The sequence below is a fragment of the Hypanus sabinus genome, chromosome 3, assembly GCF_030144855.1.
Source record: "Hypanus sabinus isolate sHypSab1 chromosome 3, sHypSab1.hap1, whole genome shotgun sequence".
Taxonomy (NCBI): Eukaryota; Metazoa; Chordata; class Chondrichthyes; order Myliobatiformes; family Dasyatidae; genus Hypanus; species Hypanus sabinus.
In genome coordinates this window covers 166,756,257-166,778,006 of record NC_082708.1, presented here as the reverse complement: position 1 = coordinate 166,778,006, position 21,750 = coordinate 166,756,257, and the positions used below count along the sequence as shown (strand labels likewise).

General features: G+C 39.9%; 1 protein-coding gene across 1 annotated transcript in view; it reads left to right on the top strand.

Moving 5' to 3' along the window:
* The first annotated feature begins 390 nt into the window (after positions 1-390).
* Positions 391-21,750, top strand: part of maea (macrophage erythroblast attacher, E3 ubiquitin ligase) — a 90,880-nt gene continuing 69,520 nt past the window's right edge. The window contains exons 1-2 of the mRNA XM_059965600.1: positions 391-712; positions 1,775-1,957. Of these exons, the coding sequence (XP_059821583.1) occupies positions 644-712; positions 1,775-1,957 (252 nt within the window). The 5' untranslated portion in view covers positions 391-643. The remainder of the gene's footprint in view (positions 713-1,774; positions 1,958-21,750) is intronic.

Genomic DNA, 21,750 nt, shown 5'->3' with positions numbered 1-21,750 from the left:
GGTCACGCGGGGAAGGGGGCGCGGCCCAGTTCCCTCACGTGCGGCGTGGGCGGGTCGTCAGGCAGAGAGTGGGCGCGCCCTAGTTGGTTATGAGCGGAGAGGGGGCGGGCCCCACATGTGTCAGTCAGAGCTGGGCGGTGCTTTGTTCTGTCACGCAGAGGGAGGACGGGGATTGGTTTCGATCGAGCTATAAGGAGGCGGGGTTTGTATTCCGTCGCGCCGGAAAAGAGGGCGAGGCTTGGGTCCGTCACGCGGATAGAGGGCGGGGCTTGTTCTGTCACGCCGAGAGAGGGTGGGGATTGGTTATTTCATGCAGAAGGGGGCGGACTTGAGGCTGTCACATTGGGAGAAGGCGGGACTTGGTTCCGATCGACGGCGTTGTGAGGAAATAGGCGGGGCTTGTCTCGCGGTGGAGTGGGCGGGGCCAGGCTTCTGTTTTGTCAGCGTTCGTTTTGTGAAGGTTGAGCTGCTGTCGCTTCCCCGATGGGATTGGAATAAAGTTGTGTTAAAGTGGTGAAATGAGATGGTTTGTGTTTTAGATCGTTGACGTCCTGCGCTGGCTGCTGTTGGCCTGGCCTCCTCGCGTCCCTTCGGGCTGCCCTTTCTACCCATGTTGCACCGCAGTATTGATGGTTGAGCTAAGATGGCGGTCCAGGAATCCGCTGCTCAACTATCGATGGCATTAAAGGTTCAGGAGTATCCCACTCTAAAGGTAAGCTTTGTGTCCGATGGCCATTACCACCTCTCCGTAACCTGTTAATATCCTCAGCACATAATATACTCCTCAAGCTACAAAATGCCACGTTTAGTTGACAGTTTTCAGGTTCTTATAAGAATAAATATTCGCTCAGACACCTTTGAGGGTGAAGACTTCGTACTTTCAGTTAATGTTTGCTATTTGAAAAGAAAAAGAAGAGTTAATCGTTTCAATGTCAGGTACGTTGAAGATCAACGAATCAGTACTCGCCCGTTTTCCCAAGGTATAGTCGCAGTATTAAATGGTTTCGTTAATCACATAACTGGAAATCTGTTCTTATGTCAAAGCGAATTGTAAATCCTTCTAAGAATTTTATTTTTCAGTGGGTAAGTAATGGTAGCACATGCTGAAAGTTAACAACGCAGTGCTTAATCAAGGGCTGGAACAAATACTTGCTTTTCTGATGTCTGGAGGCATTGTATAACAATAAAGCAGGAAAGTTGCTCTGCGTTGACTTCACTATTTGAAATCACGGTCAAAGGTGCGATTATCGAACGAACAATAGCAAATTTTTTCATAGGTTAAATGAAGCTATTGAAAAAAAATTTGATAGACGCTGATAATCTAAAATGTAATCAACAAAAGCAGATTCATCTGAATCAGTGAAGGTGGAAGCATTTTCTTCATCTGTAGTTTTTACTTGGTCTGATTCTTTTACCCAATGATTTTCATTTGTAATATCAAGTCAATCTATTGCATTGTTTAATTTCAAGTGAATTCTTTTTGTCCAAGATTATTTTAATGTCTTTGTATTTAGTGAACTATTTGAATCTTCTGCAAGGTGGGTTATAGAATAAAAGTCCATCTCATAACATGCACCACATTCAAATGGATAAGTGAATTAGCAAAATCTGTTGTGGTAATTACCAGGCAGAATGATCTACAAGAGCCTGAAGCAGTGCTTTTCCCCTTCAAATAATTTCAGTAATACACAGGGAAAAAAAAATCAGTAATTATTGATTTTTATCTCAATTTTAGCTCTGTACAATTGTAAATAATTGCTTTCTGTACTTGCAGGTACCCTATGAAACCTTAAATAAGCGTTTTCGAGCTGCTCAGAAGAATATTGACCGAGAAACTAGTCATGTGACCATGGTAGTTGCAGAACTGGAGAAAACGTTGAGCAACTGCCCAGCAGTGGATTCAGTCGTGACCTTGTTAGATGGTGTAGTTGAGAAACTCAGCGCTTTGAAGAGAAAGGTACAAAAGTGTTTTGTTGGTAACAAAGTCTATGCTTTGGCCAGGTAGCTCTTCCTGGAGAATGAAAATGCTTTTCATATTTTAGAATGAGGGTTGATGGCTTTTAAACATCATCTCTGAAAATCAATGCATCACTCACTCATGCTGATGATTTGTATTTTTGTGGAAATAAAACCTCTTGTATATTTCTACCTTGTGAAAATTCAAAATTGCAGAAGTGGTCTCTATACAGTTCTTAACAGTCATTTGGAAGAAGATGTAATTGAGAATTTTTAAGTTATGTACTTTTGATTTTATGGTGGAAATGTGCACATAGAAACAGGCTGTTTAGCTCACTATGTCCATACACTAATCCTGTGACCCTGACATTCTTAGTGGTGTAACATGGAAAAAGGCCATTTGGTCCAATACATCCTAGCCAAGATGCCCATCTACACTAATCCTATTTATTTTTTTGCATTTAGCCCATATGTCTCTAAATTCCTCTCCTCTCCTCTCCACATACCTGTCCAAGGGTGCCACAGTAGCATAGTGGTTGGTGGTGTAATGTTACAGCTTGGGGTGTCAAGTTGTAATATCATCAGAGGTTCGGAGATCATTTTCAGCATTGTCTGTAAGGAGATTGTACATTCTTCCTGCGATCATGTAGATTTCCTCCAAATGCTCTGGTTTTCTCCCACAGATTTATTGGTTGGTAGGTTAATTGATCATTGTAAATTGTCCTCTCATTAGGCTAATGTTAAATAGATCAGTTGTTAGGCTGGAAGGGCCTATTTGCACTGTATCTCTAAATACATAATGCTGTTTTACCTGCCTCTATCACCTGCTTCAGCAGTTATTCTATATGCCCATCACCTTTAGTGTTTTTTAAAAAAAAAATTCCCATCAGGTCTCCTATATATATGTTTTCCCTCCCTGGTTGAAAACTATGTTCTCTAGTGTTAGCCTTTCCAGCTCTTGGAAAAAAGAACGTGGCCATTGCCCCTTTCTAGGCCCTTCATAATTTTATAAGGTACCCTTCAGCTTTCTGTGCTCTGGTGAGAACAATTTCAACTTGCTTGATCACTCCTAATAAATAAAGCTCTTCATTCCAAGCAACATTTTGCCGAGCATCTTCTGTACTCTTTGTATTGCTACCACGTCCTTTCTAAAGTGGGGAAATCAGAACTGTATAAGGTATTCCATGTGTACACTTTGCATTAAACAGCTGCAATATGTCCCAGCTCTTGTACTCTATGCCATGTATGGACTGAGTTAGATTATCTTTGCTAATTATATGTTTGACCCGTTCCTGTTGGAATTTGCTGTTTTCAAGTAACCATATTAAGAAGCAGCCATATTCTTGCATCAAGAATGTGCACTGAAATTTTGTTAAATTTTATTTGCATTGAATTTTATTGTTTCCAGAGGCAATGATCAATCAAAATGTCTGACTTGTATAAAACAAAAATAATACCTAATCGTATGTGGTTTGTCCTGCAAATCAGAGGTACACAGACTCTGTACAGAGCTGGATATGATTCTGAATAATACACTTATTTTCACTGACCTATTTACTTGTTCAGCTACTGAACTTGTATGTTAAATCTAATACAACCAACTAAAAATATTCTGAGCAGAACTCCATTATTTCAAAGATACACTGAGTTTAACTTTTTGAGGCATGGCAATGACCTCATAAAAGAAAACCACATCCACTGCTTGACCAGGAAATAAGCTTTATTGTGTTCCAGATTATGTATCCATGTTCAAGTCTATTCCCTTTCAGATAAAATTTTTAAGTATAGAGTTAGTTTTTTTTTTCAATAGGTATATTTAACAGGTTTTAATAGGTACATTTAATGCCAGAGAAATGTATGCAATATACATCCTGGAATTTATTTTCCTTGTAAACACCCACGAAAACAGAGGAGTGCCTTAAAGAATGAATGACAGTTAAATGTTAGAACCCAAAGCCCCTCCCCAGCTCCCCTCTCCCACGTATAAGCAGCAGCAAAGCAATGACCCCCTCCCCCACCAGCAAAAAAGCATCAGCACCCCCCCCCACTGAGCACTCAAGTGTGCAGCAAAGCATCAATAAAGACACAGACTTGAAGTACCTCAAAGACCTCGTTCACCCAGTAATCTGACATACTGTCCCCAGTAATAAGGGGAAAAAGAGGTGTCCCCGTTTCACAGTGAGAGGAGAGACATAACAAAAACAATTCGCCAATTTATGGTGTTAAAAGTCTGTTGCATCGCTTTTCCAAGCTCAGTACCCAAACAACTCGGGTCTCTGGGCACGCAGCCAGCTCACTGCTTGCAATCGTCTGTCTCCCATGACACAACAGGCAGTGGCACCGACCTTGAATCCGCCTGCCTCCAGAGCTCATCCGGCACCCTGAAAGCACACTGGTCTTCCAGGCTGCATCCTTGGCATATCGAAAAGCGGTCCCATTCCCGCAAAGGATCAAAGTCAGTGTGTAACTCCAGGTCAGGGTCTTCAAAAGAACCCTGAAAGGGAAAGAAAGAGATATTAAAGATGGAAGTAGAGCTGTTTCCGAAGATGCAAGCAAAGGAGTTGCCATTAGGCGCCATCATCATCCTAAGCTCCCATTGTTAACTTTAACATGAATGCTACATTTAACAAATTTTGCAGCTGGAATTTGAATGCGTCTTGACCTTTTTGATTTATTTGAAGTATATATGACAATGCAAAAATATTGTAGATGATCCAGTGCTGCAAAATTTTCACTGTGAAACTGACCTAAAAACCCTTAATGCTGCATCAGATGATATATATTTCATTCATGTTTATTTGCACGTGTATGCTGTGTGTAATTTGTTAATTTAAGTTAACATACTTGTGTTGGTCTTTGTCTTGCAATGTACTGTGCTACTGCTGCAAGGTGCTAATTTTCATAGCATTCATACCCTGTGTATGTACGCCTGGGCCATTAATGAATTTGAGGAATGTCAGTGTTTTGGATATATGAAACATTCTTTTGTCATGACTGTATTTTCCATTTTCATCGATTCATGTTCAATGCCTATAAAAAGGTACTTACTCCCCTCAGAAGTTTTCATGTTTTATTGCTTTATAAAACTGAGTCACAGTGGATTTAATTTGGCTTTTTTGACACATCGCCAGAAAAAGACTTTGTTGTCAAAGTGAAAATAGAACTCTGCAAAGTGATCTACATTAATTACAAATATAAAACACAATATAATTGATTGCTGAAGTATTCATCCCCTTTAATATGACACACTAAATCATCACTGGTGCAGCCAATTGGATTTAGAAGTCACATAATTAGTTAAATGGAGATCACCAGTGTGCAGTCAAGGTGTTTCAATTGATTGTTGTAAAAATACACCCGTATCTGGAAGGTCCAGTTGCTGATGAATCAGTATCCTGGCAATAACTACACTATGAAGACAAAAGAACACTCCAAGCAACTCTACGATAAGATTATTGAAAAGCACATCAGGAGATAGATACAAGAAAATTTCCAAGTCACTGACTATCCTTTGGAGTGTGATTAAGCCAATCATCAGGAAATGGAAAGAATATGGCACAGCTGTGAATCTGCCTAGAGCAGGCCGTTCTCAAAAACGGAGTGACTGCAAAAAGGGGACTGGTGAGGGAGGCCACCAAGTAACTTATGGCAACTTGGAGTTATAAGCTTCAGTGGGTGAGATGGGAGAGACTTCGCATACAAATGTTGTCTGGGTACTTCACCACTTGTAGCTTTATGGGAGAGTGGCAAAGAGAAAACCACCATTGGGGGGGAAAAAATCTCACATGAAATCTCGGCTAGAGTTGCCAGAAGGAATGTGGAAGACTCTGAAACTAGCCGGGAGATGGTTCTGTGGTCTGATGAAGCCAAAATTGAACTTTTTAGCCATCAATCTAAATGCATGTCATTTAAAAACAGCCATCCCTAATGTAAACCATGATGATGGCTGCATCATGTTGTGGGGATGCTTCACTGCAGCAGGTCCTGCAACGCAGCAAAATACAGTGAAATCCTGGAGGAAAATCTGATGCAGTCTGCAAGAGAACTGCAACAGTACAAGATTTGTTTCCCAGCAAGACAATGACCCCAAGCATAAAGCCAAAGCTATGCAAGAATGGCTTAAAAACAGCAGTTAATTTACTGGAGTGGCCAAGTTACAGTCTACGCATCAATCTAATTGAGAATATGTGGCTGGACTTGAAAAGGGGCTGTGGACTCTCAATCCCCATGCAATCTGACAGAGCTTGCGCAGTTTTGTAAAGTAGGATGGAGAAAGATTGCAGTGTTCAGATATGCAAAGTTGATAGAGACCTATCCACTCAGACTCAAGGCTGTAATTGCTGCGAAAGTTGCATCTGTTAAATATTGACTTGAGGGGGGGGGGTGAAAACCTATGCAATCAAGTATTTTATATTTGTATTTAATTTAGGTCACTTTGTAGAGATTTGTTTTCACTTTGACTGGAAAGACTTTTTTCTGTCAGTCAGTTCAAAAAAAAAAGTCAAATCCACTGTACGGGGGTGACTGATGTGTTCGTGACCTAAGGTAGAAGGAATCATTTTTAGAAAACCTAGCACATTTATTTTTCAACATAGTCCCCTCCTACATTTACACACTTAGTCCAGCGGTCGTGGAGCATTCAGATCTTGGACCTCCAGGGAGTGTCCACAGATGGGTGATTAATAAGTTCGTGGTCTAAGGTAGAAGGAGATGAATTATACAGCTCTCGTTACATGCACATGCAGGTCAACTCTTTGAGTGATTATGCAGAAAGTTTGAAAGTTTGAACTCATCAGGGGTGATTAATAAGTTCATGGCCTAAGATAGAAGGGGATGAGTTATTATCTTCAAATTTTCTGCATCATCACTCAAAGAGTTGACCTGCATGTGCATGTAACGAGAGCTGTACAACTCATCTCCTTCTACCTTTGGCCACGAACTTATCAATCACCCATCTGTGGACACTTTCTGGAGGTCCAAGATCCATATGCTCCACGACCACTGGAGTAAGTGTGTAAATGTAGGAGGGGACTATGGTGAAAAATAAATGTGCTAGGTTTTCTAAAATTGATTCCTACCTTAGGCCTTGAACATATCAATCACCCCTTGTAATTCTGTGTTGTAAAACAATAAAACATGAAAACTTCCAAGGGGATGAATACTTTTTATAGTCACTGTAGCTGTAAGCAATGTAATCACTTGAGTTGTTTTTAGTATCATAACTTTATTTGTTCATCATTAAAAAAAATCAAAAATTTGATTTGGAGGCATGTGCTAATAAATTTTAAATTTAACTCTTTGGAAGGTTTGTGTCTGGGGCTATAACTTGGTGGAACTTTTTAGATACACAACAAATTTATCGTTTTTACTACAGGATTTTTTTTATATAAGGATGAGTGATTCCATAAGCTGAGTAATGATAATTTGCTGAGAGATTTGCACTGTCTTCCTTGTGGTTATCAAGATCCTTCTTCTGAGGTAATACATTGTGGTTGTGGGTGAATTGATTTTATTCTGTTTTTGAGTAGGAACCATAGACTTGTCCATAGATACAGTGGGTGATAATGCAGAGCTTGACACTCTTTGCTGCATATTAAAGGTTTCTGTGTGCATGACCTCAAGTTTCTCAGTATAATCCTGAATTTCATTGCTTCAATGGTCCATCACTTTAAATGGTCATGAGCTAAAAATTATCATGACATGTCAGGGATTCTCATTAATTACAAATCGTCTTGTCACAGACATTGGGGTTCTACTTGATTTCTTAGCCATCATGTTAATAGGATGATTTACAGCTTCATCATACATTAGTGTGGAGACCCAGAATTAAAGTGCAGAAACCTTGAAGTTATATTCTTCCGAACTGTAGAAAAAGATTCTTAATTGTTTTTTACATCTAATCTGATTATAATTCACCATGCAGTTTTTCTTTCTTGTATTAATCTTCTAATTGTCAAGCCATTGACCTGAGATTCAAATATCCATGTCAGCTTTTTATAGAGTCATTGAGCCATACATTATTGATACAGGTTTCTTAGGCCAACCAATCTGTTTCAAGCCATGGTGTCTGCCCAGTTCATCCCAGTTTCCTATGTTTGGCCAATATCCCTTGATACTCTGCTCCTTCATGTGCCTATCCAAGTGCTGCTTAAATGTTACTGTTGCACCTACTTTTGCCACCTCCTTGCAGCTCCTTTCATATATTCACCTCCCTCAGTGTGGAAAAAGATGGGCCTTGGGTCCCTTTTAAATCTTCCCTCTGATCCTATAACTGACTCTCTCATTCTATACATGGATGAGAAAGGTATGAAGAGCTATGTTCCACATGCAGGTCGATGGGACTATTTTGGCACAAACTGGATGGGCTAAAGGGCCTCTTTCTGTGCTGTAATGCTCTTTGACTCTATAACTGTGCCCCTGGTGTTGGGAAAAATCTTATTTACGCCTGGTGTAATTTTAAATGTTTCTATAGGATCATAACTCATTCTCTAAGGAGAAAAAGACGAAACCTGGCCAACTTTTCCCTTTAACATGGACTTTCTAGTCCAGGCAACATACTAGTAAATCCTCTCTACACTATTTCCTGTTTAACTACATTTTTAATATAACAAGGTGACCAGAACTGTGCATGATACTCAAAGTGTGACCTCACCAGTGACTTGCACAGCTGCAACGTCATGTCCCACATCTGCTCTCTCTGTCCTTACTGATGAAGACCAGCACACTAAGTACCTTTTTCACCACCCTGTTTGCCTGAGTGCTGCTGATTTCAATGAGCTATGCACTTGTACTCATCGCTCTTATTTCATTACGCTCTCCAATGCCCTACCATTCATATTCTAAATCCTGTGCTTTCCAAAATCCATTACTTCACATTGAAATCCATTTGTCACTTATCAACCCTTTTCCCTAACTGTTCAAAGTTCTTCTCAAATGAACAATAACCACCTTCATTATCTACAGCACTTCCTAATTGTGTGTCATCTGAAACTTTGATGATCAAGCCTTGTGCACTTGTATCCAAAACATTTATATAAATAACAAGTGTCACAACATCAGCACACTACTAGTCACCGGCCTCCATTCTGAGAGCCAACCTTTAATCACCACTCCTTTTTTTTCCTACCTCTGGGTCACTTGAATTTACTTAACTAGCTGTCCCTAGATTCCATGGGACCTAACCTTCAAGACCTGCTTACAACTTGGAACCATTTTTGAAGGCCTTGCTGAAGTCCAAATAAACAACATCCACTGTCTTACCCTCATCAACCCTTTTTGTTTACTTCTTTGTAACGGTCTGAAAGTTACATTGAGCCTGATTTTTACCGTGCACAAAACCATTTTGACTTCTTGTCAGGCTTTATCTATTCAAATACTTGTAGATTCTGTATTTCCGAATTTCCTCAACTAATTTCCCTGCCATTGATGTCAGTTTATAGTTCAGAATTAGTTGGAGCTGATCACTGGACACAGAGTATACTTCAGCACTGATGATAAAAATTCAACTTTTGGCCTGCACTGTAAGAATCAATCCCAAAATTTCACGCATTATGAGTAAAGATGTTGTTTTAAATGCATGAATAATTTTGAATTTGCAGTGCAGCACAATAGCTGTACTAACCCTGATCCTGCAATTTCATCTGTACCTTTCAAAAAGAAAATTGCAGGATTCACCATAAAAGGAGGCTATTTGGTTTCTATAGAGTTTTTTCTTTCAAATGTTAGCCATGCCCTTTCAAACACTTCAGTTAAATCTGCCTCTGTTACTACTTCCACCCTCCCTATGTGGATTTCAGACTGTAATCCTTTGCAGTGTGGCAGTTCTCTTAACAAAAAAATCCCTGATACCAGTACTTAGTGGATTATCCTTGTTCCTTTTTTTTAACATAATGTAATTTTTGCAGTTCTTCAGTCCTTGTGCACCGCATTTTGTACCTGCAGAGCTGTGATAAGAACACAAGCACTGACAGAACTTTGTACATTTAAATTAAATTAACTCTCATTCTTCTGAATTTTGTACAGCATTGATAGGCTCAGTGTGCCTAATCTCTCATTGTGACAAACATGCCATCCCAGAATGTAGCTGGTGAACGTTTTCTTGTGCATTTTTACTCACAAGTAAATTGCTCACTGGGTAGAGAGGCCAGAACAATGTTCCATCTCTGCTCTTATTGGGGCCCTACAAAATTCTGTTTGACATAATTTTTAGATTCAAACTTTTCCAGTAACAGCCATTGTCTATTTAACTTCCTTATCACATGCTCTACTTAACTAAGATAAAGAAAACAATAATAAAACAGAAACCCCAGTAAATATAATACATAAAATAGCTTGTATACATAAATTGTATGTCCATAATATAATGCTATCTGCAGGAGTGTTTGTACATAAGGTGACTCTGACAGGAAATGAAGTAGTGGTGGGTGGGTTTGTGGGTGGAGGTGTTGATCAGCCTTACTGTTTGGGGAAGTTAACTATTCATGTGTCCTGGCATGGATGCTGCATAGTCTGCTCCCTTGTATCCCTGAAACCTCATCCTTCACTGCCATCGAGCTTTGTATCGTCGTCATCATGTTCTTTCACTCAGGCGCCTGCATTACATTTAAGCAGAACTTTAATGTGTTCTTTAATGTAACTGTGACCTGCATTGCTTAAAACCAAAGTGTGGATGGTGACGTTAGGCTGGGGAGCACTTGCTTATCCAGCATAACCACCATGAGAAGATATCAGTGTTCTGTTTCTGAGATCAGTTCCTGAAAAATATGGCCATTTATAAGTTAATACATTTTAAATTTCTGTATTTAAATGCATTTAATTAACCAAGTAAATGCAGTGCTATTGTTAACAAGGTTAAGTAAGTCTTGAATCACAAACAACAGAAAGTCTGCAGATACTGGAAATCCGAGCAAAACACACAAAATACTGGAGTCCTGTTGAAGGGTTTCAGTCTGAAACGTTGACTGTACTCTTTTCAATAGATGCTGCCTGGCCTGTTGAGTTCCTCCAGCGTTTTGTGTGTGTTGCTTTGTAAGTCTTGAGATGTTTATGATATGGTTGTGTGAATCCCAGTTATTCTGATACCATATACTGCACTACCAGCCTATGAATAATGTTTTTGGATATCTTACTTGAAAGTGGTTTGGGGGAAGGGGAAGGTGGTGTGGGGAATAGGACTATTTCTTAAACTTGGAAGTCTGAGGTAAAATGAGGAACTTGTAGCATTCAATTTTGAAGTGATAATTTTTTTTCATGAACTGTCTTTTGCAATGAAAATCTCGCAAAAGATGGTTTTGTTCCTTGATGCTGCGTGCCCCTATTCAAAGTCAAAATTAACAGTGATTACAATGTATAACCATGTACAAAAAATATTTATTGATCTGAAATTTTCCTATCATTCTATTTTGTGGTACTTGGGTCCTCTGCTATTTTATCAATGACCAGGATCAAGTTTGTCAAACATGACCTTCTTGAACAAATCCTTGGCTTTCATTAATAATCCTGTGTATTTTTCATAGTAGTTAGTTGTGCATTATTCTCATTCCATCTGTGTTGGGTTGACTTTTTAAATATAGTTCTAGTTGTCCCACCATGACCCTGACATAAGTCCAGATAAAAGAAGGATTAGTAGATTGTAGCTAAGAATTATTTCCCCTAGTTTACTTCATTAATCTTCAGGGAGTGGTGTCTCAGAAAGGCAGCGTCCTTTGTTAAGGACCTCCAGCACCCAGGGTATGCCCTTTTCTCACTGTTACCATCAGGTAGGAGATACAGAAGCCTGAAGGCACACACTCAGCGATTCAGGAACAGCTTCTTCCCCTCTGCCATCCGATTCCTAAATGGACATTGAACCCATGGACACTACCTCACTTTTTTTTTAAATATACAGTATTTCTGAATTTTGCACATTTTAATCTATTCAATATATATATATACATATATACTGTTATTTATTATTATAATTTTTATTTTATTTTCTCTTTTATATTATGTATTGCATTGAACTGTTGCTGCTAAGTTAACAAATTTCACGTCACATGCCGGTGACAATAAACCTGATTCTGATTAATACAGGATGTTGGATCCTCCAGGCTCTGACTTTTTAGCATGGAGTTGGTAGTGCTGAACAAACTGGTCAGCGCAGCAGCCTATGCTGGCATTTAAACTCCCCCTGAGCCTTCTCCCATTCTTATTCACCTAAATTGTTTGTTTATAGATTCAAAGTGGAACAGGCCCAACCTACCTATTTAACACTTTCCTAATCACAGGACAATATACAATGACCAATTAACTGCTTAACCAGTACCTGGTTGGAGTGTGGACACAACTGGAGGACACAGAAGAAACCCAAGCCCTCACAGGGAGAATGTACAAACTCCTTACAGTTGACACCAGAATTGAACTATGAACTCCAACACCCCAAGCTGTATTGTATTGTAGCTCCAACCGTTATGCCACTGTGGCACCCAAATTGTGTCGGCTGCTGGTAATGCCTTTTCTCACTTCCCTTGAAGTGCTTCCTGATTTTTTTTCCCTTCAGTGGTGTTTATTGTCATTGCCAATTTTTTTATATTGATTTTTTCTACCTTGTTAGTGTTTTACTGTAGCATTGTCTGCAACTTCACCCTTATTGAAAACAACAGTCTCTCAATTTTAGGTTCCTAATTAGTTCCATTTTTCCCTTGAGTAATAGTACAAGACATTTTTTATGTCCTATTTCATCTGGCTGCTGCTCTGTTCCCAAATTCATCTGCTTATTCTTTTCCTTCAATATTCTCTGCACTTAAAACAAAAAATAGTTATTATAACTTGGATTACACACAAAATGCAGGCCAGGCAGCATCTGTGGAAAAGTCGATGTTTTGGGCTGAGACCTTTCATCAGAATGTGTCTGGTGCAGGTCGATGGGACTAGCGGAATAAACTTTTATCACAGACTAGAAGGGCCAAATGGCCTGTTTTCTGTGCTGTAGTATTCTGTGTTTCTAATGAAGGGCCTCAGACTGAAACATTGACTGTTTACTCTTTTCCATGTATGCTGCCTGCTGAGTTCTTCCAGCATTTTGTGTGTATTGCATGGATTTCCAGCATCTATAGTTTTTCTAGTATTTGCTTTTCTTTACCTTTTCTCTTGAGTCAGGCAAGGTATTTGTATCTCCTTTCCTTCGATCAAAACTCTCAAAAGTTAGCACACATTCAGTTAAGCATTTTTATGGTCAGTGATATTTGTTCTTATTTGCAGCTATTATAAATCTAATCACGTAATCCACTCTTGAACAATGCTCTCCTTGCCTACTTCAGTCAATGTAACTTTTAGTGTTTAGTTAATTCACCTTTTCACACCTAAATTAACCTTCTCTAACCTTGACAGTATTGATAGCAGTAATTAAACTTTAATGAGAGTAAACAAGACTTGACATATTGCCATTTAATCTGAGGTTAAAAGCATGTATAATAGATACATGTCCTGGACACCTTTGTTGAGAATGATCGTGTGAAAGGTATTGCCGCCTATCCCTAATGATTACTGTCTGTTGGTCAGAAAGTCAAGGATACAGTTGCAAAGGAAAGTGTTGAACCCCAGGTCTAGTAGTTTGAAGGTGAGCTTGCTTGGATTTATAGTGCTGAAGGCTGAGCTGTAGTCAGTAAACAATAGCCAAACATAAGTAGTCTTACTTGTCCAGATGCTCCCAAGATGAGTGATGGTATCCACAGTAGATCTGTTTAGTCCACCCACCAGTGAATGACAGTGGGTTCAGCTTGCAGCACACACAAAACGCTGGAGGAACTCAGCAGGCCAGGCAGCATCTAGGAAAAGAGTACAGTCGATGTTTTGGGCCAAAACCTGGGGGGAAAGAATGTTGAGTAGATTTAATGGGTGGGGGAGGAAAAAGAGAATCACCATGTGGTATGTGAAACCCGAAGGGGGAGGAATGAATTAAAGAGCTGGGAATAAATTTGGTGAAAGAAACAGAAGGCCATGGAAGAAAGAAAAGGGGGAAAGAGCACCAGAGGGAGGCAATGATCAGGCAAGGAGATGAGGTGAGAGAGGGAAAAGGGGATGGGAAATGGTGAAGGAGAGGGGATGGCGGGCATTTCCAGAAGTTCTCGAAATCAATATTCATGCCATCAGGTTAGAGGTTATCCAAATGGAATATAAGATGTTGTACCTTCAACTTGGGTGTGGCCTCATCACGACAGTTGAGGAGGCTGTGGAAAGACATTGGAATGAGAAGTTGAATTAAAATGGGTGGTCACTGGGAGATCCAGCTTTTGTGGCAGACAGAGCGTAGGTGCTCGGCTAAGAGGTTTCTCGATCTATGTTGTGTCTCGCAGATATACAGGAGGTCAAACTGGGTACACCAGACACAGTATATGACCCCAAAGTGAAGTGTCGCCTCACCTGGAAGGCCCTGTATAATATACTGAGACCACAATTGGGTTGGAGGAACAACACCTTATATTCCGTTTTGGTAGCCTCCAACCTACTGTAAGTTAGGTTGTAGTAAGTATGCAGATGATACTAAGGTAGGTGGCGTTGTGGATAATGAAGTAGGTTTTCAAAGCTTGCAGAGAGATTTAGACCAGTTAGAAGAGTGGGCTGAACGATGGCAGATGGAGTCTAATGCTGATAAGTGTGAGGTGCTACATTTTGGTAGGAATAATCCAAATAGGACATACATCGTAAATGGTAGGGCATTGAAGAATGCAGTAGAACAGAGTGATCTAGGGAAAATAGTACATAGTTCCCTGAAGGTGGAATCTCATGTGGATAGGGTGGTGAAGAAAACTTTTGGTATGCTGCCCTATATAAATCAGAGCATTGAGTATAGGAGTTGGAATGTAATGTTAAAATTGTACAAGGCTTTGGTAAGGCTGAATTTGGAGTATTGTGTACAGTTCTGGCTACTGAATTATAGGAAAGATATCAACAAAATAGAGAGAGTACAGAGAAAATTTACTAGAATGTTACCTGGGTTTCAGCACCTAAGTTATGGGGAAAGGTTGAACAAGTTAGGTCTTTGGAGCATAGAAGATTGAGGGGGGACTTGATAGAGATATTTAAAATAATGAGGAGGATAGATCGAGTTGACGTGGATAGGCTTTTTCCATTGAGAGTAGGAGATTCGAACAAGAGGACATGAGTTGAGAATCAGGGGGCAAAAGTTTAAGGGTAACATGAAGGTGAGTTTCTTTACTCAGAGAGAGGTAGCTGTGTGGAATGAGCTTCCAGTAGAAGTGGTAGAGGCAGGTTCGGTATTGTCATTTAAAGTAAAATTGGATAGGTATATGAACAGGAAAGGAATGGAGGGTTATGGGCTGAGTGCGGGTCACTGGGACTAGGTGAGTGTAAGCGTCAGCATGGACTAGAAGGGCTGAGATGGCCTGTTTCCATGCTGTAATTGTTATATGGTTATATAATGGCAAGAACATCGATTTCTTGAACTTCCGGTAATGCCCCCCAACTTCTCTCTCCTTCACCATTTCCCAACCCCCTTTACCCCACTCATCTTATCTCCTTGCCTGCCCATTGCCTCCTGGTGCTCCTCCCCCCTTTTTTCCATGGCCTTATGTCCTCTTCTGTCAGACTCCCTCTTCTCCAGCCCTGTATCTCTTTCACCAATCAACTTCCCAGCTCTTTACTTCATCCCTTGTTTCACCTATCACCTTGTGTTTCTCTCCCCTCCCCCCACATTTTAAATCTACTCCTCAGGTTTTTTCCTCCAATCCTGATGAGGGGTTTCGGCCTGAAATGCTGACTACTCTTTTCCTAGATGCTGCCTGCCTGCTGAGTTTCTCCATCATTTTGTGTGTGTTGCTGAGATTTCCAGCATCTGCAGAATTTCTCCTGTTTGTGAGTGGATTGAGCTTGTCTGGGAGGCTGGATTTAACATGGGTTCCCAGCCTGGGGTCCATGGACCCCTTGGTTAATGGTCCATGGTAGAAAGAAGGTTGGGAATCCCTAATGTGTGTCATGACCAGCCTCTCGAAGCACTTCATGATTGTGGGTATCAGAGCCACTGGGCAAAAATCATTTAGGCATATCACCTTGTATTTCTTAGGTACTTAGATCATAGTGTTCTTACAGCAGGTGGGAATCTCAGATTGAAGCAGGGCGAAGATAAAAAATCTTCTCAGATACCACCACCCCCACCAGCTGATCTTTGGAGTATCTAAGGACACCAGCAGGGGCACCATCGAGCCAGATGCTTTCTACAACTTCATTCTCTGGAAGACTGACCTTGTGTCTGCAACAGTGGATGTAGGTGCATTGGAAGCTGTAGGGATTGGTCTTGAGCATAGATGTATTAAGTACATAAAGCATTCTTGGAGTGTATGTGGATAACAAGAAATCATTAAAAAGAATCCAAAATGAATACTTCCCACAAATATTTGGAACAAATACTTGTTATACTGGAGACAGATCAAGAAAGTTCCCTGTACTTAAACTCTTGTCTCCACCTTGCACTTTTATACTTTTATTTAAAAGTTGGAAGTGGAATAACAAAACTCTTCTGTTATCAATGCACTTATTCCATAATTTGCCTGCTAATTTACCAATTCATCACTTTCCCACTACACTGTACTTAGTAATTAGTAGAGCATACTTAGTATAAACTCCCTTGCCATTAATCTTTAACATTGTGCCTTTGATCTCTCATCTGCATCATTTTTCTCTTGTGTAGTAATGGCTTCTTTGATCATTAAGTTATTTAATATCTTTCCTGAATGCTATATAGTAAAGAGTGTTAAATTCCAAATTTTCCTGTGACTTGGGTGTGTTTTTGGCATTGTATCTGGTATCTGTGTGCTCATTATGTTAATTGCCATGCTACACTCATGATGAAATATACCTACAAGGTCCTTCATTTTACAGAACTTTTAAAGTGGTGAAATTGTTCCAAGTCCTTCACAGGAGTGTTATCAGGCAAAGAATGGACGCCCAGATTCATAAGATTTGGGAGCACAAGAACTAGATTTGGTGTTGCTTCCTTCCGTTTTATGCTGGAACTAGATAAAGAAAGTCTCTTACTCATTTTTTTTTAAAGGAGTTCCTGCTTTGCTTCTGGGGAACCCAGTTTAATTGTAGGAGTAGTTTTTAAAGTTCACTTTATAGGAAAAAATGGAGACAGAAAGAATTTAGAAGGGCATTTCAAAGCTTGGCAGCTGTAAGTTTGGCTGGAGCTGAATGTGAGCTAAATTCTGAATGTGAACGGCAAGTAACTGTTCTTAATTTGAAGGTAGTATTTAATTTCATGTAGAAAAAGCACTTGAGCCTGGTCAAACATGTGCAATGTGCTTTGAGCTGCTCTTTTTAGTGATATGTCAAGTTATAACTATGAACAAATGAATTTACTCCCCTGGTGTTGGTAACCATACCTCAATAAAATATAGTTTTTTATCAGAAAGAGAATCTTTTTGTTGTAATGTTGCCTTTTGTACCAGCAAAATTATTTTTTTCTAAATGAGTATTAATATCTATTTTTATTCGCAATGCATGTAACAAATTATTTTAAATAAGATCTGTAGTCCACAAGAATAAATGATGTACATCAAAGCTTCTGGAGAGAAAATACTTGATTTCCATTGACTGACAGAAGTAGCAGGTTGTGTTCATGCCCCTCTTGGATGATACATTTTTCAATATGTTAAGCAGTTGAATGACAAAGAAAGAATATTAGTTGAGTGTTCTATTTACTTTAATGAAATCAAGAAATTTGCTTTTTTTGTATTTCCTTTCTTTGGGCAGAACTGGTCCTCACCCTCAGTAATTTCTCCTTCGATTCCTCGCATTTACTCCAAACTCAAGGGATAGCCTTGGACACCTGCATACTCGACTATGCCTGTCTTTTCATTAGCTATTAGCTATGAAGATTAGTACATGCTTCAAATTTTCCCTGGAAATGCTCCCCAACTCTTTCTGTGCAACATTGACAACTGCATTGGTACTGCTTCTTCATGCACCCATGTTGAGCGTATCAATTTCATCCTCTTTGCCTCCAACTTCCACCCTGCCCTCAAATTCACTTGATCTATTTCTGACACCCCTCTCCCCTTTCTCAATCTGCCTCAATTACTGGAGACAAACTGTCTATTGTTATCTTTTATAAACCAACTGATTCCAATTATTTTCTTGACTATACCGCGTTCTTTCTCTCTCTCCCCCCCCCCCCCCCCCGTCTCCTGTAAAAATGCTATTCCCTTTTCTCAGTACCTTCATCTCTACTGCATCTGTTCCCAGGATGAGGCTTTTCTTAGATGTCCTCCTCCTTCAAATAATGGTGTTTCCCTTCATTACCCGTTGATGCTTCCTGACTCGTCTCCTACATTTCCTGGACATATGTGGTCACCCCCTCTTCCCAGTGTCTTAACAGTGATAGAGTTTCTGTTGTCCTTGCCTACTGCACAATGAGCCTCCACATCCAACACATCATTATTCTGTTTGGGAGGAAAAACATTCCCTCACCCTTATCTCTTCTATTCCCCACTCTGGCTCTTGTCTCTTCTCCTTACTTGCCTATCACCTCCCCCTAATGTCTTCTTTCTTTAATCCCATGGTCCATGCAACTCTCCTATCAGATTCCTTCTTCTCCAACCCCTTATCCCACCCATCTGGCCTTACCTGCAGTGGTATGCAAAAGTTTGGGCACCCCTGGTCAAAATTTCTGTAACTGTGAATAGTTAAGTGAGTGGAAGATGAACTGATCTCCAAAAGTCATAGAGTTGAAGATGAAACATTCTTTTCAACATTTTAAGCAAGATTAGTGTATTATTTTCGTTTTGTACAATTTTAGAGTGGAGAAAAGGAAAGGAGCACCATGCAAAAATTTGGGCACCCCTGGAGATTTGAGCTCTTAGATAATTTTTACCAAGGTCTCAGACCTTAATTAGCTTGTTAGGGCTATGGGTTGTTCACAGTCATTGCTAGGAAAGGCCAGCTGATGCATATTTCAAAGCTTAATAAATACCTTGACTCCTCAAACCTTGTCCCACAATCAACAATCATGGGCTCCTCTAAGCAGCTGCCTAGCACTCTGAAAATTAAAATAAGTAATGCCCACAAAGCAGGAGAAGGCTATAAGAAGATAGCAGAGCGTTTTCAGGTCGCTGTTTCTTCAGTTCGTAATGTAATTAAGAAATGGCAGTTAACAGGAATGATGGAGGTCAAGTTGAAGTCTGGAAGACCAAGAAAACTTTCTAAGAGAACTGATCATAGGATTAGAAAGGCAAATCAAAACTCCCGTTTGTCTGCAAAGCCCTTCAGGAAGATTTAGCAGACTCTGGAGTGGTGGTGTACTGTTCTACTGTGCAGCAACACCTGCATAAATATGACCTTCATGGAAGAGTCATCAGAAGAAAACCTTTCCTGTGACCTCACCTCAAAATTCAGTGTCGGAAGTTTGCAAAGGAACATCTAAGCCTGATGCATTTTGGAAACAAGTCCTGTGGACTGATGAAGCTAAAATAGAACTTTTTGGCTGCAATGAGCCAAGGTATGTTTGGAGAAAAAAGGGTGTGGAATTTCACGAAAAGAACACCTCTCCAACTGTTAAGCACGAAGGTGGATAGATCATGCTTTGGGCTTGTGTTGCAGCCAGTGGCACGGGGAACATTTCACTGGTAGAGGGAAGAATGAATTCAATTAAATGCCACCAATTCTGGAAGCAAACATCTGTAAAAGAGCTGAAGATGAAAAGAGAATGGCTTCTACAACAGGATATTCCCAAACATACCTCAAAATCCACAATGGACTACCTCAAGAGGCGCAAGCTGAAGGTTTTGCCATGGCTCTCACAGTCCCCCGACCTAAACATCATCGAGAATCTGTGGATAGACCTCAAAAGAGCAGTGCATGCAAGACAGCCCAAGAATCTCACAGAACTAGAAGCCTTTTGCAAGGAAGAATGGGTGAAAATCCCTAAACAAGAATTGAAAGACTCTTAGCTGGCTACAGAAAGCGTTTACAAGCTGTGATACTTGCCAAACAGGGTACTAAGTACTGACTGTGCGGGGTGCCCAAACTTTTGCTTCAGGCCCATTTCCTTTTTTGTTATTTTGAAACTGTAAGAGATGGAAATTAAAAAAAGTGATCTTTCTTAGAATATTAAAGAAATGTGTCATCTTTAACTTTATGCTTTTTGGAAATCTTTTACTCACTTAGCTATTCACAATAACAGAAATTTTGACCAGGGCGCCCAAACTTTTGCATGCCACTGTATCACTTTCTAGCTTATCTTAACCCCTCTCACACCATTTTATTCTGGCGTCTTCCCCTTTTCTGCAGAGCCCTGAAGAATGGTCTCAGCCCAAATCGTCCACTATTTAATCATTTGCATAAATGCTGCCTGACCTGAGTTTTTCCAGTATTTTGTGTGTGTCTGGATCTTCAGCATCTGCAGCATCTGTTGTGTTTATTTGGCATGGACAAACTAGCATCTTGAGTCAGCAACAAGAGTATGTAATTGACATTAAACAAGGATGAATAATTTTATTTGAATGTGATTTTTTTTGTGCATTTTATGGAAACTAGGATAATACTACCTCCTTTCCATTTGATTTACTTCTTAATGCAAGGAAAGGAGGTAATGAAATACTGCATGAGTTAGTTTTCACCTCTTGGTGCCTTTACCTAAGCCTTGCCAAACACTTGGCAGACTTTGAGACTTGTCCATTTCTGTAATTTTTGATCTAGATCTCTATTTCACTTGCTGGCAATTGTTTCATATTGACTAATGGAGCAGCAGGCACAGTTGTTGACCTCTGATTGTAACCACTGCTGAATCTACAGATAGACCCTCAACCATAGAGTCAAAATATCACATTTAAAGGAAATTGCCTGCAAAGGCATAAGCAGGAAAGTCAAGGTTCCTAATCAATTGCAAAAGTGACTAGGTGATGGACGAACACTAGGTACAAATAGATCGCGTCTGACGTTGCTGAGTGAAATAAGGGGGGACTTGCAAAACTACTAGCCATAATTTTCCCACTTTCTTGGATATAGGATGGCTTGAGGCATAGTGAATTAAAAATGTTACGCCCTACCTTAAAAGGCCTGTTATTCCTGTTATTTTCAACTTTGGGAAGCTTTTAGAATTCCAGGATAAAATGAATAGTAACAGGCAAAATATGAATTTGTTAATGAAAGCCAGCATGGTTTCTTAGATATAAGGTCATGGATGACTGAAGATCACACTAATATTGATGTGTTGGTGTGTGACAAGGTGCCACATGATAGGAGAAGCATATGAAGTGAATTGGGTAATGGCAATAGAAGTAAGTATTTGATTTTGATAGAAAAGAATCATGCTGTCCATTTGTAGTTCGATCTGGAGGAAGGTAGTTTAGTAGAGTCTATTTCAATTAAATGTAACATTTTAATGGTAAAGGACAAACACCGGGAGTAACATTTTGAAATTGAAATCAGACCTGCTTAGGCTGGTTCAGATAAATTGAACAGATGCATAAACAGATGTGGATATCATGCAGGCAGCCGATTTAATTGGTATCATTGTAAAGGTCTGTGCCTGTGATATGCTTTCTTGCATTCTTATGATTTAGCAAAAAGTGGACAAGTTTTAATGCAAGTTCACCTGGTGTCTGAAGTTTGACACAGGAGAAAGCTGTAAAGCTAGGATCATGCTCCTCTGAATCTCCCCCTCTCCCCCACCCATCCCCCCACTTCCCCCCAATCTAAGGAAAAGAATCACATCTATTTTAGAGGAGATGTGTTAAAGATGCTCAAAACACAAGGTTTGGGTCAAAGCAAACAGAGATGAATTGATCCTAGTGATCTAAC